At 35.0% G+C, this 18,240-nt stretch overlaps 3 protein-coding genes across 6 annotated transcripts; 1 reads left to right on the top strand and 2 right to left on the bottom strand.

Moving 5' to 3' along the window:
• Positions 1-4,154: 4,154 nt before the first annotated feature.
• On the top strand, positions 4,155-10,364 carry LOC18036869 (aconitate hydratase 1). 2 transcript variants are annotated; one of them, XM_006425303.2, is made up of 20 exons: positions 4,155-4,368; positions 4,543-4,647; positions 4,884-5,044; positions 5,368-5,460; positions 5,596-5,781; positions 5,946-6,107; positions 6,620-6,764; positions 6,848-6,990; positions 7,064-7,120; positions 7,221-7,300; positions 7,384-7,459; positions 7,627-7,812; positions 8,087-8,154; positions 8,241-8,359; positions 8,453-8,574; positions 8,757-8,855; positions 8,956-9,435; positions 9,518-9,616; positions 9,704-9,946; positions 10,067-10,364. In XM_006425303.2, the coding sequence occupies exons 1-20, from the start codon at positions 4,365-4,367 to the stop codon at positions 10,139-10,141; spliced, it is 2,703 nt and encodes a 900-aa protein (XP_006425366.1). In that variant the 5' UTR covers positions 4,155-4,364; the 3' UTR covers positions 10,142-10,364. The 2 variants fall into 2 exon arrangements, with proteins under 2 accessions (XP_006425366.1, XP_024035824.1); XM_024180056.1 differs by lacking the exons at positions 8,087-8,154; positions 8,241-8,359; positions 8,453-8,574.
• Positions 10,365-11,347: 983 nt separating this feature from the next.
• On the bottom strand, positions 11,348-14,490 carry LOC18037290 (probable prolyl 4-hydroxylase 10). Its single transcript, XM_006425300.2, has 8 exons — positions 13,945-14,490; positions 13,775-13,859; positions 13,261-13,358; positions 13,046-13,143; positions 12,540-12,669; positions 12,259-12,446; positions 11,957-12,045; positions 11,348-11,468 (listed from the first exon to the last, which is right to left on the bottom strand). The coding sequence occupies exons 1-7, from the start codon at positions 14,136-14,138 to the stop codon at positions 11,972-11,974; spliced, it is 867 nt and encodes a 288-aa protein (XP_006425363.1). The 5' UTR covers positions 14,139-14,490; the 3' UTR covers positions 11,348-11,468; positions 11,957-11,971.
• A 711-nt stretch (positions 14,491-15,201) lies between these two features.
• On the bottom strand, positions 15,202-16,732 carry LOC18037289. 3 transcript variants are annotated; one of them, XM_024180820.1, is made up of 4 exons: positions 16,690-16,732; positions 16,319-16,593; positions 15,712-15,842; positions 15,202-15,605 (listed from the first exon to the last, which is right to left on the bottom strand). In XM_024180820.1, the coding sequence occupies exons 2-4, from the start codon at positions 16,550-16,552 to the stop codon at positions 15,461-15,463; spliced, it is 510 nt and encodes a 169-aa protein (XP_024036588.1). In that variant the 5' UTR covers positions 16,553-16,593; positions 16,690-16,732; the 3' UTR covers positions 15,202-15,460. The 3 variants fall into 3 exon arrangements, with proteins under 3 accessions (XP_024036588.1, XP_006425360.1, XP_006425361.1); XM_006425297.2 differs by having other exon boundaries at positions 16,319-16,567; XM_006425298.2 differs by lacking the exon at positions 16,690-16,732 and having other exon boundaries at positions 16,319-16,601.
• Positions 16,733-18,240: the final 1,508 nt, after the last annotated feature.

Here is an 18,240-nt window from a genome sequence, read left to right as displayed (position 1 = left end):
AAATTTGCTCTTATTCTACGGAATTCATTCATTGTCATGCATGACTAAGTAAACCAGAGAAAAAAAAAAAAGAAATTATACAATGACGCTTACGTCGCCAATTGTGAATATTTCAACGTAATCAAATTTTCTATTCACAGTCCAATCGCAACACGGTAGAAGAATAAAGAAAAATATAAAGATGATGATTCTTTTTTTCTTCTACGATTAGAAGCAATTGTCCCAAAAGTTAGAAAATGAAATGCGCAACGAAACCATAAACGGAGGACCACTTCTTCATGCTTTTGCAAATTGAAAATTGCGAGTGCCAACTAGTGGTGATATTTTGCGAAGTTACTTTACAAAATTGCTTTTTACTTTTCTCTATAATTTAAATTTTTTTTTTATATACATTAATGCAGGTCCAATTATGTTGCAACAGTGGTACGGTATCACTGTTGCTTTCAACCATTGAATCTTCTTAATACAACTGTATAATTATAAATTCAATAACTAATTACAACAGTGGTACGGTACTACTGTTATAACATAGCTTTGCCCCATTAATGCAACGTCTAAGAGTATAAAAGTCATTATCCTCGTGCTTTATTTATATTCTCAATACATTTAAACTACATGGCTGGCATCAAGACAAAGGGTATTAGTAAAATGATCAATAAAAGTGGAGACATTTATCACAAGAAGGATCTTTGGACTATTTTAAAACATAAGCGAGATTTTATTTAATTTTACCAATCAACAAGTGGTTCAGGTTTATTCTCCTAATACTCAATCACTGCGGCTAACTGGCTATAAAATAATTCTTGTTTGTTGTCCGTGGTTTTTGCAAAAGATGAATGAAAAAAAAAATGAAAAATGATTGGTGATCTTAAAGATTTTGCACATGCCGTATCTGAAAAAAAAAGAAAGTTATGTACATGAAGAAATAATAATAATTGCTATAAAACATTTTCTTATGATGTTTAGATATATTTGGAACTGAAGTATTTTCAAAATAAAACAAAAGAAAATTTCATATTTTTCCCATATCGAAAAAATGCATTTTCACTTTCATCTCACATTATTAAATAATCATAAAAGAAAATAGGGACTCAATTTATTTTGGAATTTATCTAAGCATGGATATATCTTAATTCTTAATTACACGCACCCGATCTTTCAAATGCTTTAGCTAAACACGCGTATTGTAATCTGACTTTGAGAAGGGATTTGGAAATAGGTTGAGGTGACAACAACATCAAACCAATTTTGTTGGTTCAAGCAAGTAACAATTGCAGAAAAATTACCTAATTGTGAGGGAACAAATTAATACATCATCAATCATCAATTATTAATACAACTTTCTATTTAAAGATCATTGGCGATTGAAGCCTCGAAAATTCTAGTGGCTGTGGCCCTTTGCTTACTAACCTTTTCTCTCCTTCCGTCTTCGGGTGGGCCTAATATAAGTTTCAAATCAAAATCAAAAGATTTTATTTCTAGAGAAAACTTATACGGTTGCTTAGTCAATGTGCATCATGCTTTCTAATGAATAATCTATGTCTTTCAAGCTGCTGCAACTGTTGTGTTTAATTTAGGCACAATGCTTCAATTAATTAATCAATCGATTCTTTAAAGTATCTTCTTAGGTAATGGTTCCTCTTCAAAACTGTACAAGAAAAAAAAAAATCTTATCTTGTGGAAATTTAAGCATGGGACTGTGGGAGGACGTTTATGTTAATTACTTTATTAATTTAATTTCTTTTGGTGGGTAAACTACAAGGTGACCAAGAATGTGCTGGTATCCGGATGCTTTTACGACCAGCTTGCACTAATCTGTCATTTAATTTAGAGATTAAATATAGGATTATAGTAACATTATTTAGGAAGCAACTTTTGACCCACTTCATGAATCATAAATCTTATTTAGAGAAAATAAAAAGATAGATTAAACGGGTTTGTTTGGGATCATTTGAGTGGTTTTCAATAATGCTGTGGGCTTCAATAACATGCATGCATGAAACCAAATCTTCGACGAGTCTCTTCCCAACCGAAGTTTGGTGAAGAGAAAGCGAGAGGAACAGACAACCGGACTTAATGGAACTTGTTTACGGATTGGACAAGAAGGGGCCGTATTTGACGTGGAGCTGAGCTCTCTCACCAAATGTGAGTTTGTGGCTGTGCTGATTAATTTTTTTGAATTATACGAGACTAATGCTCAGATTATAAATCATATTTAATGAGATTAGTATATTATTATTTATAATAAAAAAATCACTGTGATTAATTTATAAATCTTATATAGTACAACTCAGATTTTAACCCTCCTTAATATTCGAGAGATATTTACTCCACTCACATTTTTAAAAAAAAATTATTTTTACTTAAATTAAAAAAAAAATTAACGCCCATAAAATATTGTGGGGCTCGAACTAAAGACCTTACAATTGTAAGGCTTGAGTTCTAACACTAGGTGCTGATTAATTAAATTTAGCCAAAGAAAAAAAAAACAATTTTAGTATTACAGCCTATGTCCGTCCACTGATGACTTATGAGAGAACAAAAAAGACATGCAAATTATCAGCCGTACCATGTGATAAGCTGGTTATCCATTTTTGCAACCAGGCATAATTAAGTGACGTGACATTTAATTATGTAAATTATGTGATAAAAGAGAAAATTAGGGCGCCTCTTTCAATTGATGTTTTTCTTACTTATTTTGAAAATTATGTACGAAGATAAAATCAACAAAAACGTGTTTAATTATTTTCTCAAAAATTATAAATAATGAGAGAAAGTAAAAAGATACTTATTATTTAATGAAAAATCTTGTAATAGTTGCATTATATTTTTTTAGGTTATTGTGAGAAAATATATTTATAACGTTATTTTACTGAATAAAATATAAAAAATAAAGCGTCTAAAGAATTGCATAATGTAACGTAAAAAATTTAAAAGATATATATCATTAAAAGTTTTATTTAGTTAGAATATTATTATAAATAAATGTAAGTATATTAGATTAGGCTGCCATCTATTTATTAAAATAATATGTGTATTGTATTTGTATAACATGTACAATTAAACGAATTTTTACTGTTATTTTTTATTATTATTAATATATATTCAACAGATAGTAGGATCCACAATTTATTGCAGTGAGGTTCCAAAGTCAAATTTGTGGAAACGTTTGGCAGATAAAGAAAATTCGAAAAGCTAACATGGCGTTCTTCAGTTTCCAAACTCTAAAGAATGGAAATGTTGTGTTTTCGAAGACTGTAGCACATCCCTCCAAAATGAGCCCCTCACCAGTCCCCAAGAAAGTTATGTGACTTCATCCATTTTCCTTTTCGCAAAATGAAAAATAGCGAACTGAAAACGATACCAAAACGCACCCGAGAGCACAACTTGGAAGCCAAAAGTTTCTTCACCTTCTAATATATAACTGATGAAAAGCTAATTAATTTTTTTTTTATTTAACTCAACACACATCAGTAGTGAGATTCAAACCCAAAATTAAATATTAAAAAGATGATTTCTTGTAATTGGCACTAATCCTTCACCTCAAAACTAATCAAGTTTTAATTTCAATAATATACTTTAAAACCAAACAATTAGCCAATAGCACACTATTACTAACTTTTCAACAATTTCATTTTTTTTGTCCTTTTTGGTGTTAAATGATGCAATCCTAGCTTACGTTAATAAATTTTATTACAAATTAAAGGAGTATTGTAATTTTTTGAAAGAAAGTAATCAGCAAATAAATTTTCATGGAGTTAAAACTTTAAACCCCTTATGTTAATGTCCTATTTTACATGAGTATATAAAAATAAATTTAAATTCAGTATTGAACTCCATGTATGTGTACATACATAATGATATAAGAGTCAAATTTAATTTAATTAATTTTACATTTTATATTCTTATATCATTACGCATGATTAAGATTTGGTTAATTTTATATTATATTCTTATCAAAACGACTAGCATCTTTTTAAAAGGTGAGGTTACTGAATCTAACTCTTTATAAAAATATGGCCAAAAATGGGAGAACAACCAATCACAGGCATTTTACCATATCAATACCGTACGGTGGGCGACCACGTCAGCATTACTAGGATTATTTTGGACACCAGTGACTAAAAGAATAAAATATCCCCCGTAAAATTTAACGGGACCGGGTACATGCACCACCGCATCTTTTGATTTCTTCCCTCGAGTCTCGTTCCCTCTTCAAAAATGAACGCAATCTCTATCTCTCTCTCTAACATATGAAGGAAAAATAGATCTCAATTTCACCAACCGCTCTTCATTCATTTCATTTCTTAAGTGGTTCAAATACACAACACAAAGAATATTGATAAAGTAAAAATCATCTCACCATGGGTTAGTAACAGTAATCAGTTCTTGCTAATTCATGATAAATCATCTAATCATTTATTGACGTGTCACTCAAGTTTATTAGTTAACTTCTGTATTTTTAGATTATTATTATTATTGTTATTATTTAAGGCCGGTTTTGAATTTATTGCGTTTTTCCTCTTTTATGTTATTTCACAGCGACTGAAAATCCTTTCAAGAGCATACTGAAGACTCTACAGAGCCCTGACGGTGGTGAATTCGGCAAGTATTACAGCTTGCCGGCTCTCAACGATCCTCGAATCGGTTAGTAATTTATTTATCTGTTTGTTTATTTCTATTGTATGTCAGCGCAGCGTCTCTGTGTGTTTCTCGAGAAAATTGATATCCGGTACTATAAAAACGATATCATACTTAGATCAAATGATTTTATTATGCGAACGAACTGTGTTTTATTTTTCAATTTAACTATGTATTTACTTATAATATTTTTTGAATTGAAAAGAGGAGTTGCGTTGATGTGATTGATGTTTATGTTACAGGTAAGCTACCTTACTCGATTAAGATACTTCTAGAGTCAGCTATTCGCAACTGTGATGAGTTTCAAGTTAAGAGTAAAGATGTGGAGAAGATCATTGATTGGGAAACTACTTCACCGAAGCAAGTTGAAATTCCATTCAAGCCTGCTAGGGTGCTACTGCAGGTAAATTAAATCATCACTGCATTCCACTAGCCGAGTATTTCTCCACTTGTAAACTAAACTCACAGTGGAGTGCTTTAAGCTTCGGTAACTATTCTAGAGTAATTTATTTGAAATAATCAGAAGAATGTTGTGAAAGTAGTACTTAAAGAGTGTAAAAGCACTTGGCAAGTGCATTTCCAGAAAGCACTTTTTTGAGTAAAAAGTCATTTAGATTCTTTTTCGTAAATTCATTTTATGGAAAAGAAACTTCTAAAGCTGTATTTAATCTAATTGTGTTTATTGGTGATTGTGGATGTTACAATGTTGTTTGAGTTGTGACTTAGGATTTTACCGGTGTTCCTGCTGTGGTTGATCTTGCATGCATGCGTGATGCTATGAACAAGCTTGGCGGTGATTCTAATAAAATTAATCCATTGGTGAGTATCTTTCTTTTTTAAAAAAAAAAAAAAAAACTAAATTGTTAAAGAAATCTTGGTTTGAGAATGTATTTCTTTATTTTGACTTATTTTTGGTTTGGCTTGTGATGTGGGCTGTAATATTTGTATATGCAGGTTCCTGTAGATCTTGTTATTGATCACTCAGTTCAGGTTGATGTGGCAAGGTCAGAAAATGCAGTGCAGGCAAACATGGAATTTGAGTTCCGAAGGAACAAAGAGAGATTTGCCTTTCTCAAGTGGGGATCTAATGCCTTCCACAACATGCTTGTTGTGCCTCCTGGATCAGGGATTGTCCACCAGGTAATCAACATCGGGCGTTATTGGAGGATCATAGTATTATGCTCTGACTTCATGATTTAGGAGTTTTGTTTGGCTATTGTGGAAAACCAATATGCTTTTTTTTTAGGTCTGCTGGTTTCTTGCTTGTCAATGAGTTTTTTAAGTTTTGTGATGTTTATTTACAGGTTAATCTAGAATATCTTGGCAGAGTTGTCTTCAACACAAATGGGATGCTTTATCCTGATAGTGTTGTTGGAACAGATTCACATACTACTATGATTGATGGGTTGGGCGTTGCTGGCTGGGGAGTTGGTGGTATAGAGGCAGAGGCTGCAATGCTTGGACAGGTAAAATATTTACTTTGAAATGTCATCTATATTTCTTGGGACCAGAGAAGGGGCTGGTTGTTTGAATGGATATCCAATTGTCCAAGGACCTGAACAGATATATATATATATATATTTCACTATTTTACTAGTAGGAGGATATTTGTGCAATTTGAGATTTACTGTAGATCTGGCAGTATCACATACTCAAGAATCAAGAAATATTTACTTTTTGGCTATTATTTATTGCTATGGTCAATGCACCATTTGATGTAATCATTGCATACTTTTCAACCAGTGAACAGACAATACGGTTTTGGATTACCGCCTTTGTATTTTTGGTTGAGCTATTTCTGTTTAGCTTAAGCCTTGGTTGCATTAATTAAATAGCTGGTTAGGAATACTGATCACCTCTTGTTATTCTGGTTGATTAATCTGTAGCGTTATCCCTTTCTCTCACGTTTTTAATGATGTATGTGCTTATGCAGTTTCTTCCCAAGAAGTATTTATTTACTTTAGCTTTTCTTATGCAGCCTATGAGCATGGTCTTGCCTGGTGTTGTTGGTTTTAAACTATCGGGAAAATTGCGAGATGGTGTGACAGCCACTGATTTGGTTCTGACAGTCACCCAAATGTTGAGGAAGCATGGAGTTGTTGGCATGTTTGTTGAATTCTATGGTATGCTTTTTGATACAACCACTTGGTCCTTTTATGTGCTTAACTTGAACTCACTTAGTTATTGACTAGTATCTTGTATGCAGGAGAAGGCATGAGTGAATTGTCATTAGCTGACCGTGCTACCATTGCCAATATGTCTCCTGAGTACGGTGCAACCATGGGCTTCTTTCCTGTAGATCATGTTACTCTGCAATATTTGAAACTGACTGGCAGAAGTGACGACACAGTAAGTCATGAGTTCAGATTTTATTTTATAACTTTGTCTGTTTTCATAAACTGACTTACAAACCGAAATGTAGGTTTCCATGATAGAATCATATTTGCGGGCCAATAAGATGTTTGTTGACTACAGTGAGGTGAATCAGGCTCCCTAAATTTGATTCTTTTTTCTAGACATTCTTAACCAACATACTAATAGTAATAGATCTTGACTTCTAAAATTGTTTGCGATCTCAGCCTCAGAGTGAGAGAGTGTACTCCTCTTATCTTGAATTGAATCTTGAGGAAGTGGTGCCCTGTGTGTCAGGACCCAAGAGGTACCACTACAATTCCTTTTCACCATAATCTATAGTATTGCAATTTTTAAAATGGCATGCCCCTCAAACCTCATGTATTGCAGGCCGCATGATCGAGTTCCTCTGAATGAAATGAAGGCAGATTGGCATGCATGCTTAGATAACAGAGTTGGATTTAAGGTGAGAAACTTTAGACCAGACTTTGCTCATCTTTCATGGGAATGGTTGTCCATGGCCCATGGGTGCTGGGTTGATACTTCACTCCTGAGTAATGTTTTCTCAAATAATCAGCATAATCACCTTTCTCTTTCTCTCTAGATACTAACTTTTCACACATCATATTCCAGGGATTCGCTATACCCAAGGAATATCAGAGTAAGGTTGCAGAGTTCAATTTTCATGGGACTCCAGCACAACTTAGGCATGGAGATGTTGTCATAGCAGCTATCACCAGTTGCACAAATACCTCAAATCCAAGTGTTATGCTTGGAGCTGCATTGGTTGCAAAGAAAGCATGTGAATTGGGATTGGAGGTTAGATGTCTTTTTCTTTCTTCATTTTTCTATCAGCCTGTATGGATTTTCCTGACTGAATAATTAAAAACTTAAGACAAATTATTAAGCAAGATCAATCAGGAAATGTGATCTCTAGAGATGTAGCAATGTCCACTGGATTGTTTGCGAGATTAATTAGGAAATATGATCTTGAGAGCTATAATGATGTCCTGGTAGATGAGCCTGGATTGTGATGGGAAAATGTTTCCATTCCCTTGTTTGTGTATATCAATTATGATATATCTTTTGACAGGTCAAACCATGGATTAAAACAAGCCTTGCTCCAGGATCTGGGGTTGTAACCAAGTATTTGCAGAACAGGTGCTTTATAAGAATCTGCAATATTTTCTTCCATTATTTGTTTCAAATTTTTGACATATTCCTGAGTCAAACAATTGCCTTTGCAGTGGCTTGCAGAAATATTTGAATCACTTAGGGTTCCATATAGTTGGGTATGGATGCACCACTTGCATTGGGAACTCTGGAGATATTGATGATGCAGTAGCAGCAGCTATTACTGAAAATGGTAAATTTCTTGATGGAAGCAGTGCCTTTTGGATGCTTCTCTTAAGAATACTGCTAGAAGATCATGTTTCCTAATCTTCTCTGAACTTCCCAGATATTGTCGCGGCAGCTGTTTTGTCTGGAAATAGGAATTTTGAGGGTCGTGTGCATCCTCTAACAAGGGCTAATTATCTTGCTTCACCTCCTCTTGTAGTTGCATATGCTCTGGCTGGCAGTGTACGTAACTTTTCTTCAGAAAAGCTATAGAACACTCTGAAACTTTCAATCCAACATTTTGATGCTTCTCTTGACTTTTTCCATGTTAGTGCTGGTAGAATATGCAAATTTAATCTTTTTAAGCATCCTTCCGGATATGCAACTTCAGTGGCAAGTGTGTCTCATAAGAACCAACGTCGCAGGTCAATATTGATTTTGAAACAGAACCTGTTGGGGTGGGGAAAGATGGAAAGAAGATCTTTCTCAGGGACATCTGGCCATCCAGTGAAGAAGTAGCGCATGTGAGCAACTCATCCAGCTTTAGTGTCATTTTGAGCTGCTAAAAATATTAGTGACAAATAACTGGATATTTAATTTTTCTTTTCGTCACTTATCTTTCAGGTCGTACAAAAAAGTGTTCTGCCTGATATGTTTAAGGCCACATACGAAGCAATCACCAAAGGGAATCCCATGTGGAATCAATTATCTGTCCCTTCTGGCACTCTCTATGCATGGGACCCAAAATCAACTTATATACATGAGCCACCATACTTTAAAGGCATGACCATGTCTCCTCCAGGCCCCCATGGAGTGAAGGGGGCTTACTGCTTACTCAACTTTGGAGATAGTATTACAACCGATCACATCTCACCAGCTGGTAGTATCCACAAAGATAGTCCTGCAGCCAAATATCTTATGGAACGTGGGGTTGATAGAAGAGATTTCAACTCTTATGGAAGTCGTCGTGGTAATGATGAGATTATGGCAAGGGGTACATTTGCCAATATTCGGCTTGTAAACAAATTGTTGAATGGAGAAGTTGGGCCTAAAACAATTCACATTCCTACTGGGGAGAAACTCTCTGTGTTTGATGCTGCTATGGTAATTTCTTTCTACTCATGAGAAGTTTCCGGATTTTTCAATAATAGTGTGTTCTTATATTCCTTTTTCATTTTCTTAACAGAGGTACAAGAATGAGGGGCACGATACTGTTATTTTAGCTGGTGCTGAGTATGGCAGTGGAAGTTCTCGTGATTGGGCTGCTAAGGGTCCAATGTTGCTGGTAAATCCTTGTATAATGTCTGATTTTTGTTCAGGTTAATAAACTTTTCAGTCTTGTGAAAATTGCTTAAATTTTAATTGGACTCAGGGTGTGAAAGCGGTGATTGCAAAAAGCTTTGAGCGAATTCACCGTAGTAATTTGGTGGGTATGGGCATAATCCCGTTGTGTTTCAAGCCTGGTGAGGATGCCGAGACTCATGGGTTGACTGGCCATGAACGCTACACCATTGACCTTCCAAGCAGTGTGAGTGAAATTAGACCTGGTCAGGATGTCAGAGTGGTCACAGACAGTGGCAAGTCATTCACATGCGTTATAAGATTTGATACAGAGGTAATAACATCCATTTCATTGTGCTTCTCTCATCTCATGGGCCATGGGGGGCTCTTATTTCAATCTTGAGCTTAATTTATTGCCACCTTCTATTGAATCTTTCATCACTACAAAATGTAGGTGGAATTGGCTTACTTTGATCATGGAGGCATACTGCAATATGTCATAAGAAACTTGATCAATGTGAGACAATGATTCCGCAAGAACCAACTGGTGCTCTTCAACCGGGGTCTACTTCTTCATTGCTTTAACGCTGTAGCAGATTCAGCCGACGTCCATGAATAAATTACGGAACTAAGTTTAGAAATTTCTGTTTTTTGCAGTCATTTTGAATTACATTTTTATATCGAGAGCTTTGATAAACAATAGGACACGCCCTAGACATGAATTTCCCGCAATAAGAGAATAATTATTGAAATTTTTGTTAATTTCCACATTGATCTTGATTGTCAATTTATTTTTTCCGTGGCGTCAACCGAAGAACACAGTAAGGCTAATGGATTTTAAAAGTGTGATGTAATAGAAACAATCTACGATATACTGATTCCTAATTTATAGGAATTATTGTAGTATACGGTCTTATATGATGTCTTTTTATCTGTATGGAACTACGAAAATGGACAGAATTTTTTTTTTTGGTTTAATGGTTGGTTAAAATTGAGTTTTGTATTTTTTTTTATTTTTTAATAACGGTCATCTCGGCCTTTTCGTTAGTTTACCCAGGCAGAGAAGGGGAAAAACACAAATAAAAGGGAGAATTCCAGATAAAATATGTATGCACGTCAGGGCGGCCGGATCACCTCGTAGCCCAGGCGGGTTTTCGGCATTAAACACTAGACCAGACGGTATGCTATGGGCCAAAGGCCCAAATGGCAATTTTCACACTGGTGTCCGGCTTTTTTGCCTTAGGGTACAATGCCCTTAAAGAGCTGGACTCTCAAGATTAAACCAGAATGCATCTGTCAACCAGTCCGATTCAAACTGGCAGAAACAAATCAAGTTCCATATGATGATAATTTCAGCGCTCGTAAACATCAGCAATTCAATGTTCTAGTTCTTTTTTTTTTTTTTAATCGGGAAAAGAAAAAGAAGTTCTAAACTTTTCTAACTCTTGAATTCTGAATTTAAAACCCTAATTCCCACATTGGTGACGAGGATAATTGACTACCAAACAAATAAAACAGAAGAAAAAGAGAGAGCTAAGACAAGAAACTAAATAATAAAAGAACCATATGCCATATTAAACAAACACAAAATGTCGATTTTACATCAAAGCACACATTTAGCTCAACAGCAACTAAAATGTCCTAAATCTTTTGACACCTGGAATACTTGTAAATTTCCAAAGTTTTATTCTATGTGGGCGGCAATACGTGAGGGCTCTCAACTTAATAAAACAAAAATAAGTTAGCAGGGGCAGAAGGACGTCATCTTTTTAATAATTGAAGCCCAATTCTCGTTGGAGCTTTTGCTGAGACTTTACAAATTTGCTTCAATGATGTGAGAACTCAGAAACTAAAAGCTGTCAAAAAGGAAAAAGAAAATTAGATAAGAGGGCATTGTAGTTGAAAAGTAAGAAGTGAAAGATTGAGCTGCTCAACTAGTATAAATTCAAAGAACATGCAACCACACCAATATGCAGAACATTCTATTATCCTAGTTTGGCCATCACGAATGTTTTAAGGAAATTCCTCTCAATATCAGGGTGCATAGCATAAAACCTCTAATATACCTATTCACACAGCCATATTCTATCCTATCCAATTCAAATGGGTAACTCTTTTAAAAATGGGTATCTCATTTAAAAATGCAGACGTGGATAATATAAAGCTCAGTGGCAGGTATTTAGATACAAGAAGCAAAGTATATCAAATACAAAATGTCTAAAAGAACAAGATTGTATAGACATCAATGAGTTCATTCTGTAGTCAGCAACTATAGTCAGATGCTGTTTATGACAACTAGTCCACAATCATTGGCAAAGTAGTGAATAAGATAGACAACAATTACCTTTAAGCCTGTAGTTCAAACCTTATACTCATTCACACGTATCCATTTTGTAGATGACCACTTATTGCCTTTAATCACAGGGCAACCTCCTGGTGTAAGACAGACAACAAACTCATCAGATCATAATGTCTTGTGTAGAATGAACTCGGGTACAACTTTCCTAGGATCATTTTGATCAATTCAGCAAAAAAGTTAATGGGATTTTTCTCTTCATTCAATAAATATTAATTCATGTCCATAAGCATATTACTGAACTTGAACTGAACACCTTGACAAGCATGTAATTGATAACTCCAACTAACCATGCAAACTAGAAGGATCTAAAGAGGCATCGGGCTTCATGCTCCAGAAAAGCAATGCATCACCCATTTTTGGTTTAATAGAAAGTCCTGTCTTTCCACATTCAGATAATTCATTCCACCAAGGCACAGCACTGATGTTCCCTTGGGCATTAGGAAATACTGTCTCACCTCCTTCTTCAACGTCTGAGCTGTATGATTTAAAAGTAAGAAAATCATCAGAAGAACAATTATGGACTTACAAATAATACACTCCAAGAAATGCAGATAACTATATCACTTACAGGTACATTAGCACCGTAGCCATGCGTTGCCCCCCATTCTTGGTGTTGAACTCATCCATGAAATAGTCAAAGTGAGGCTCATATTTTTGTCCAGCTTCATAATGGAGAACTTGAAGTCCTTCTCCATTCTCTATATGTACATTGTCAGCTCAAGCATCAGCCAACGTAATTTGTGGCCCCAAATAACAAATAGACACTAAACCTCGAATATAAAAGTGGAGCATATTTATAGAACTTGACAATGGACTGTAATGGAGAAGGTGCATTAAGTAAAGTGAAATGATGCTAGCCCCGATGGTGAACCCCCCGAACCTCAAATAGGAATTTTTTTTTTTTTTAACAAGTTTGTTTTCTTACTCAGGGTTTAAGTGGGGCTTCCCTTCCAAGAATATCTCACTGTTATCAAGGAAATGATAGCAAAAAAGCACAAAAGGATTTTACAACAACGAAACAAATTCATTTCTTAAGCAGATAAAAAAAGAAAAGTGAAAACTTAAACTGCATACCTAAAGGTAAGAAAGTGAAATCTGCAATCCTTTTCTCAATATCTCTAATAATTTTGTCTCGTCCTCTAGCAAGAAATGTTCCAGAACTTGTCCGAACCCTGTATATTTAGTGATATATCAAATGCTTGTTTTACAAGGTAGAAGATACATAACTGCGAGGCAGAAAGGAAGTCAGAAAAATTCCAACATCCAGATTTAATTTAAATTATACACACCTGCTATCTTTGCTCTTGCCAGTATCACTATCAACAACAGTCGACTTTCTCATATGAGGTGTGGCAAGATTGATTAGGTACTCGCACTCCTCCTTGCTCTGCGCAGAAAAGGTGATCAAATTCAGTATGTGAGCAAATCAAATCAAATGAAATTGAGCCCAAGATCCCAAGTTTGTTATCCACACATGCATACAAACAAAACACCCAAGCCAAGTAGCCAATTGTACTGCTGTTCTTGTGACAGATACTTCAATATAATTCATAACAATCAATAGTAGATCAGATTTACTTTCAAGAAGCGTAATCAATCAATAATGCCAGCTGAAATCACAAACAACCGCCAAGTTTCTCAAAAGTCAAAATAAGACGCAAGGCTTAATGGATTTCATTCTAAAAATCGACATGACTGAATGAGAATGAAGAGGGAGAATCACATCAAAGGGTCAAAATTATTAGCATTTCTAAGCTCAATTGTAGAAAATCAAAATAACCAAAAAAAAAGAAAAGAACTCACCAAGAAATTATGATAAACAAAAGCTCGAGGCTCCCAAGAGATCACCTCAACCCATTGCTCTGCTCTCCCTTCATCTCCTTCACTTCTACAAAGAAAGAAAGAAACAAAACAAGTCAGCATAAATTACGAAATTATCCTCGAAGAATTAAGCATAAATTACAAAAAGAGACCTCTCCATAGACTTGCGTACAATGGAGCTGAGATCGTTGGCTTTCCGCGAATCGCCGGAACTGCTCGGCATGGATAGGATCCCGAACGCGAGAAGAATCAAAATCGCGAACGTGAACATGATCAGCAATGTCAAGATCAAAGTCGAAGACGACGATTTTCGCGTCGGGAATCGCGAATACCTCGGTTTCGCCATTGGTTCTCCGATTCCACTATCGAGATTCCAAAACTAGTGAAAAAAAATTCAAATCCGATCCGCAAAACCTAGAAATTAAAGAGCGAGATCTGGACGGAAGTGCAACCGTTAAAGGCTTCGTATAAGAAATGAGTTTGTGAGCACGTTGTCTGTTACGTACGCGTTTTTTTTTTTCCCCCTTTTCTTTGACGTGATGTCAGATGCGTTGAGGAGATTGGAGTTGGGGCCTTTTGCTGTTTTTCAATGCAAAAAATAAAACCAAAATGAAGAAGTTTTCGCGAATCGGCGAATATGAGAATTTGTCTTACGCGGCTGCATTTCAAGAGCATTTTCTGTATTTCAGTTTATTTGTATTTACAATTCTGTCCCCGTTTACTCCTCATCATTTATTAAAAAAAAAAAGAACTAACGATTTTCCAAATATCGAATTCAAAATATGTTTTTCTTTTTCACCTTAAAAATAAAGAAAATAGAGCATTAAGCAAATGTTTAATACACACACATATATATGTAAAAAGAGCTGAAATAGAAGGTAATTCACATAAAAATTCTAATAAAATTATTTTAATTATTAAGAATATTCATTCATACGGTAGGGTTGTGTTTTAAATTTTGATTTTTGTTTCTGAATTTTCGATGAATATGGGAATGAACTTGTACATATGAATGACTGAGGGAGTTTAATTTTCATTCATATTGAGCTAAGATTTTGAGAGGAATGAATTTAATTTCTATTCATGTTATGCCCTTTTGAAAAAAATAAATTGCTAAGATAACCGGTCAATGTGTGCTAACGTAAATAATATGATTTAGCAGTACCCCCGTTCGACGGGTGACTTCAATAAAATAATGATGTATGTTTGATTCTTTTTAAGTACAATTAAACAAGTAGTTAGTTGGTCAAGTGGGATTTTTTTTTTAAAATGTTGTTTATTTTGTGTTATATTCTTCTTTTGTGATAATGGAGAACCAATGGCTAAACGTCCATTATTAGAAGGCATTATTAATTAATAACTAATACATATTAGTAGGTAATGAATAAATGCTTCTGTTTAGATTAAAATAACAAAAGCAGACACTTTTATTGCTGTTAGAATGCACAAGAAGGAAAATAGGACTAGCAGTTTAATACCTCGACACGACCAAACCTGCAGAGAAAATATTCTTAAACAGAACAACAACTTACACGTGTGCAAGCACACTTATGAAACAGAACAACAACTCTCGCTGAAACATACAACAAATGAAGCATTGCAATCTTATATCACAGTATAAAATAACACAATCCGAAGAAATTTAAATTCAACAGCCGCACCGCTAGTCTAAAAGACTCCAAGAGATGCCGAATGCAGGGGAACTGGCTTATAAGTGAAGCAATTGGGTGTGTAAGTTGAAGTTCTTTTCTTGGGAGTATCCGTTGACCCAATAGCCGGTTGGTTCAAGTATGCATACTTGCTCTTTGTCCACCTGCTCATGTTGGTTAAAAGTATGTCAGTTTAAACTTAACAGCACAGTCTCCAATTCACAAGAATTCTGGTGTATCAAATTTCGTGAATATAGAAATTCAACTAACCAGTCCTTAATTCCAACGCGAACTTCATTGTTCTTGCTTTCCTTGCTATTGTTGGCATCAGGGACAACTTCCTCAGTGGTTCCATCATCATCATACTTTAAGGATTCTTCAAACAGCTTATAGTCTTCCTCCTATACATCATTTTCTGACAAGCGTCAGAATTCAAATGATCAAGCATACAAGAATTCGCTATGGGCTAATTTTGGTGTCTATTATATGCTTAAATGGGCCATCAAGTAGCAGTAATTTAACACTGGGAAGTAACTGGGATTTGAAGTGCACAAAAGGTTGTGAAATCATCCCTCCAACAGATTGCTTCACGAGAAACCTTTCAGTGCTTCTTTCCCCTAGTCAAGTTCCGGTAACTGTGATCCCAAAAGGACCTCCAGCTACCTGGCAATTAAAATGTTATTTGACTAGGGTACACATCAATTAATACAAGCTATATGCACGACTAAGTCACGTCCTCTCTCTGCTGACTTCTCTTCATATGAATAAAATTATGTTGTGAATGTGACACTGCGATCCTAAAATTGTTATGAGCGGCACAAGTATTTTATTTTTTTAATTTTTTTAATCACATCACATGTGCAGCATAAGCTCTTACCGAGAGATTATGGGCCCTGATACGAGCTGCAGCTTTAATAGCAGCAAGGAGATGATCCTCTTCATCAATCCGTTTCTGCCTCCAAAACCTGGCAATCTCTTGCTTTGTTATACTCTCTGGAGTAGCCTTCCTCACCCAGAATTTTTCAAGTGGCAGTGGTGGAGGTGGCGGGGGTGGAAGTACCTTTTTTGTCTTTGAATCAACACTTTCCTTTTCCTTGTTTATTTGCTTCATTCTCACAGGATTCTTCTGCCAATTTAGCAAGCACTATACAGCTTCAGATCATCACAATATAACAGGAGAAATAAAGATTAATATTATGTAGAGACTACTATAAAGCAAACCCTTCAAGAGCTAATAATCAAACCTACCTTTCAACTATGGAATGCTGAGCCTGGTGGCTTCTTGGCAAGCGAAGAGCTTGTCTAGCAGATTTTGACTGGCAGATATGTAAGCTAAATTTTCAAGAAGTACCAAGAGCGCATATTGAAGACGCGGATTCATTAACTCCAATTACTTTCAATGCCAAAGATACTCTAAATAAACTTTTACAAGGCTTGACGGATTGGCGCATAGAGCATCCAATTAAAAGAGAGTCTTAGTTCAAAAGAATAAAATAAGTTTATTCATATAATGACCCAGATAAGTCCAAGGGTGCGTTAGTTGGTTCCCAGACTGGATTAATAATTAAATGCAACTTGTTGTTTTAGCATATTATAAAGAAAGAAAAAAGAAAGTAAATTTCGCTCCAAAATCATCACCATGAATAGATGCAGGATTCTTAAAGTAGACCGAGGTCTAAAATTTGTTGACTCGTAAACACAAAAAGCACATATTGACTTTGTCCAAATCAAGTGAAGAAGAAGGACACTAGAACGGGAACCCATAAGTAGTTTTAAGAAATTAAAAACGCAATCGTCTTATCAATAATCAACTCATCTACGCGAACATGAAAATAATCCATTTCGATCTGTTTTTTTTTTTTTTTTTTTTTTTCCCTTTCTGTTTTATCTTTGCATTTGTTTCCTTTCCAGCATATATTCACTTCCGTGGTAATTCGAGAATTCTATTAACTTGTAATGCCAAGAAATCAAACTCATTCATTTATTCTAATTTATAATTAAGTATCTAGATGTGCACTTAATGATTTAATTGTCAAATTTGATAACAGTGCTCCAATTAAAAAAAAAAAATTGTGAGGGCATAATTGGTATCTACTTCCGAAAAAAGTTTTGGCGTCCAAGTAAAGTGCTTAAATGATTAAAGCGCATTCTATGAACCTGAAAATCAATTCTGATCTCATAAACAAGGTGCTGCCTACTGGCTAACTGTTTGCAGACCATATAGGCCACAATTTAAACACTTCTACAACCAAACTTTCCGTAGAAATGTACTTTACAATGATAATTATAACCAATTGACAAGGAAATCTCGAAAATCAGATACATTTATTTCAAAAAAGAACACCTATCAATGAAACATAGAATAACTAATGCTTTGCAATTAATTTTCTGGATTATCATTCAATACGGTTAATCAAAGTAGCTCCGACAGTACCAAAAAGTGCGTAAATCAGTTAGCATGCGATTGTTTTATCTTAATTAAGGTCCTCAGTTCGAAATTTGAGAATGCAGCTGTGTTAAATATTTGTTGGGAGAATTTTGTCGTCATAGTGGTCATACCTGACTTAAATATGAGTTAGTCAGGACTCACTTTGATTTTCGGATATCAAATAATTTAATACATTAAAAAAAAAACTCCGATGGTTTAAACGAGTCTAAGAAATTATGTTATAAGTGGCAGTTCTTTGCTTGGGAGAATCCATAGATGTTCACCAAAATGTAGAGTTAAAAAAGACTAAGCACACGCAACAACTAAATTCCATAATGTGAAAACTCCAATGCTTCCAGTGCCAAGAAAAA

The sequence above is a fragment of the Citrus clementina genome, unplaced genomic scaffold, assembly GCF_000493195.1.
Source record: "Citrus clementina cultivar Clemenules unplaced genomic scaffold, Citrus_clementina_v1.0 scaffold_7, whole genome shotgun sequence".
NCBI classification, from domain to species: domain Eukaryota; kingdom Viridiplantae; phylum Streptophyta; class Magnoliopsida; order Sapindales; family Rutaceae; genus Citrus; species Citrus x clementina.
This window is presented reverse-complemented; position numbering and strand designations above follow the sequence as displayed.

Excerpts from the sequence above, each read along its gene's own strand:
- LOC18036869 (XM_006425303.2), top strand. Across the intron at positions 8,575-8,756 it reads CATATGCTCTGGCTGGCAGT|GTCAATATTGATTTTGAAAC; the intron begins GTACGTAACTTT and ends CCAACGTCGCAG. Across the intron at positions 9,436-9,517 it reads CTGTGTTTGATGCTGCTATG|AGGTACAAGAATGAGGGGCA; the intron begins GTAATTTCTTTC and ends TTTTCTTAACAG.
- LOC18037290 (XM_006425300.2), bottom strand. The coding sequence starts at position 14,138 with ATGGCGAAACCGAGGTATTCGCGATTCCCGACGCGAAAATCGTCGTCT. Across the intron at positions 13,860-13,944 it reads GTACGCAAGTCTATGGAGAG|AAGTGAAGGAGATGAAGGGA; the intron begins GTCTCTTTTTGT and ends CTTTCTTTGTAG. Across the intron at positions 12,447-12,539 it reads GCTACGGTGCTAATGTACCT|CTCAGACGTTGAAGAAGGAG; the intron begins GTAAGTGATATA and ends TAAATCATACAG.
- LOC18037289 (XM_024180820.1), bottom strand. The coding sequence starts at position 16,552 with ATGAAGCAAATAAACAAGGAAAAGGAAAGTGTTGATTCAAAGACAAAA. Across the intron at positions 15,843-16,318 it reads TCAGGGCCCATAATCTCTCG|GAGGAAGACTATAAGCTGTT; the intron begins GTAAGAGCTTAT and ends AATGATGTATAG. Across the intron at positions 15,606-15,711 it reads CGCGTTGGAATTAAGGACTG|GTGGACAAAGAGCAAGTATG; the intron begins GTTAGTTGAATT and ends CAACATGAGCAG.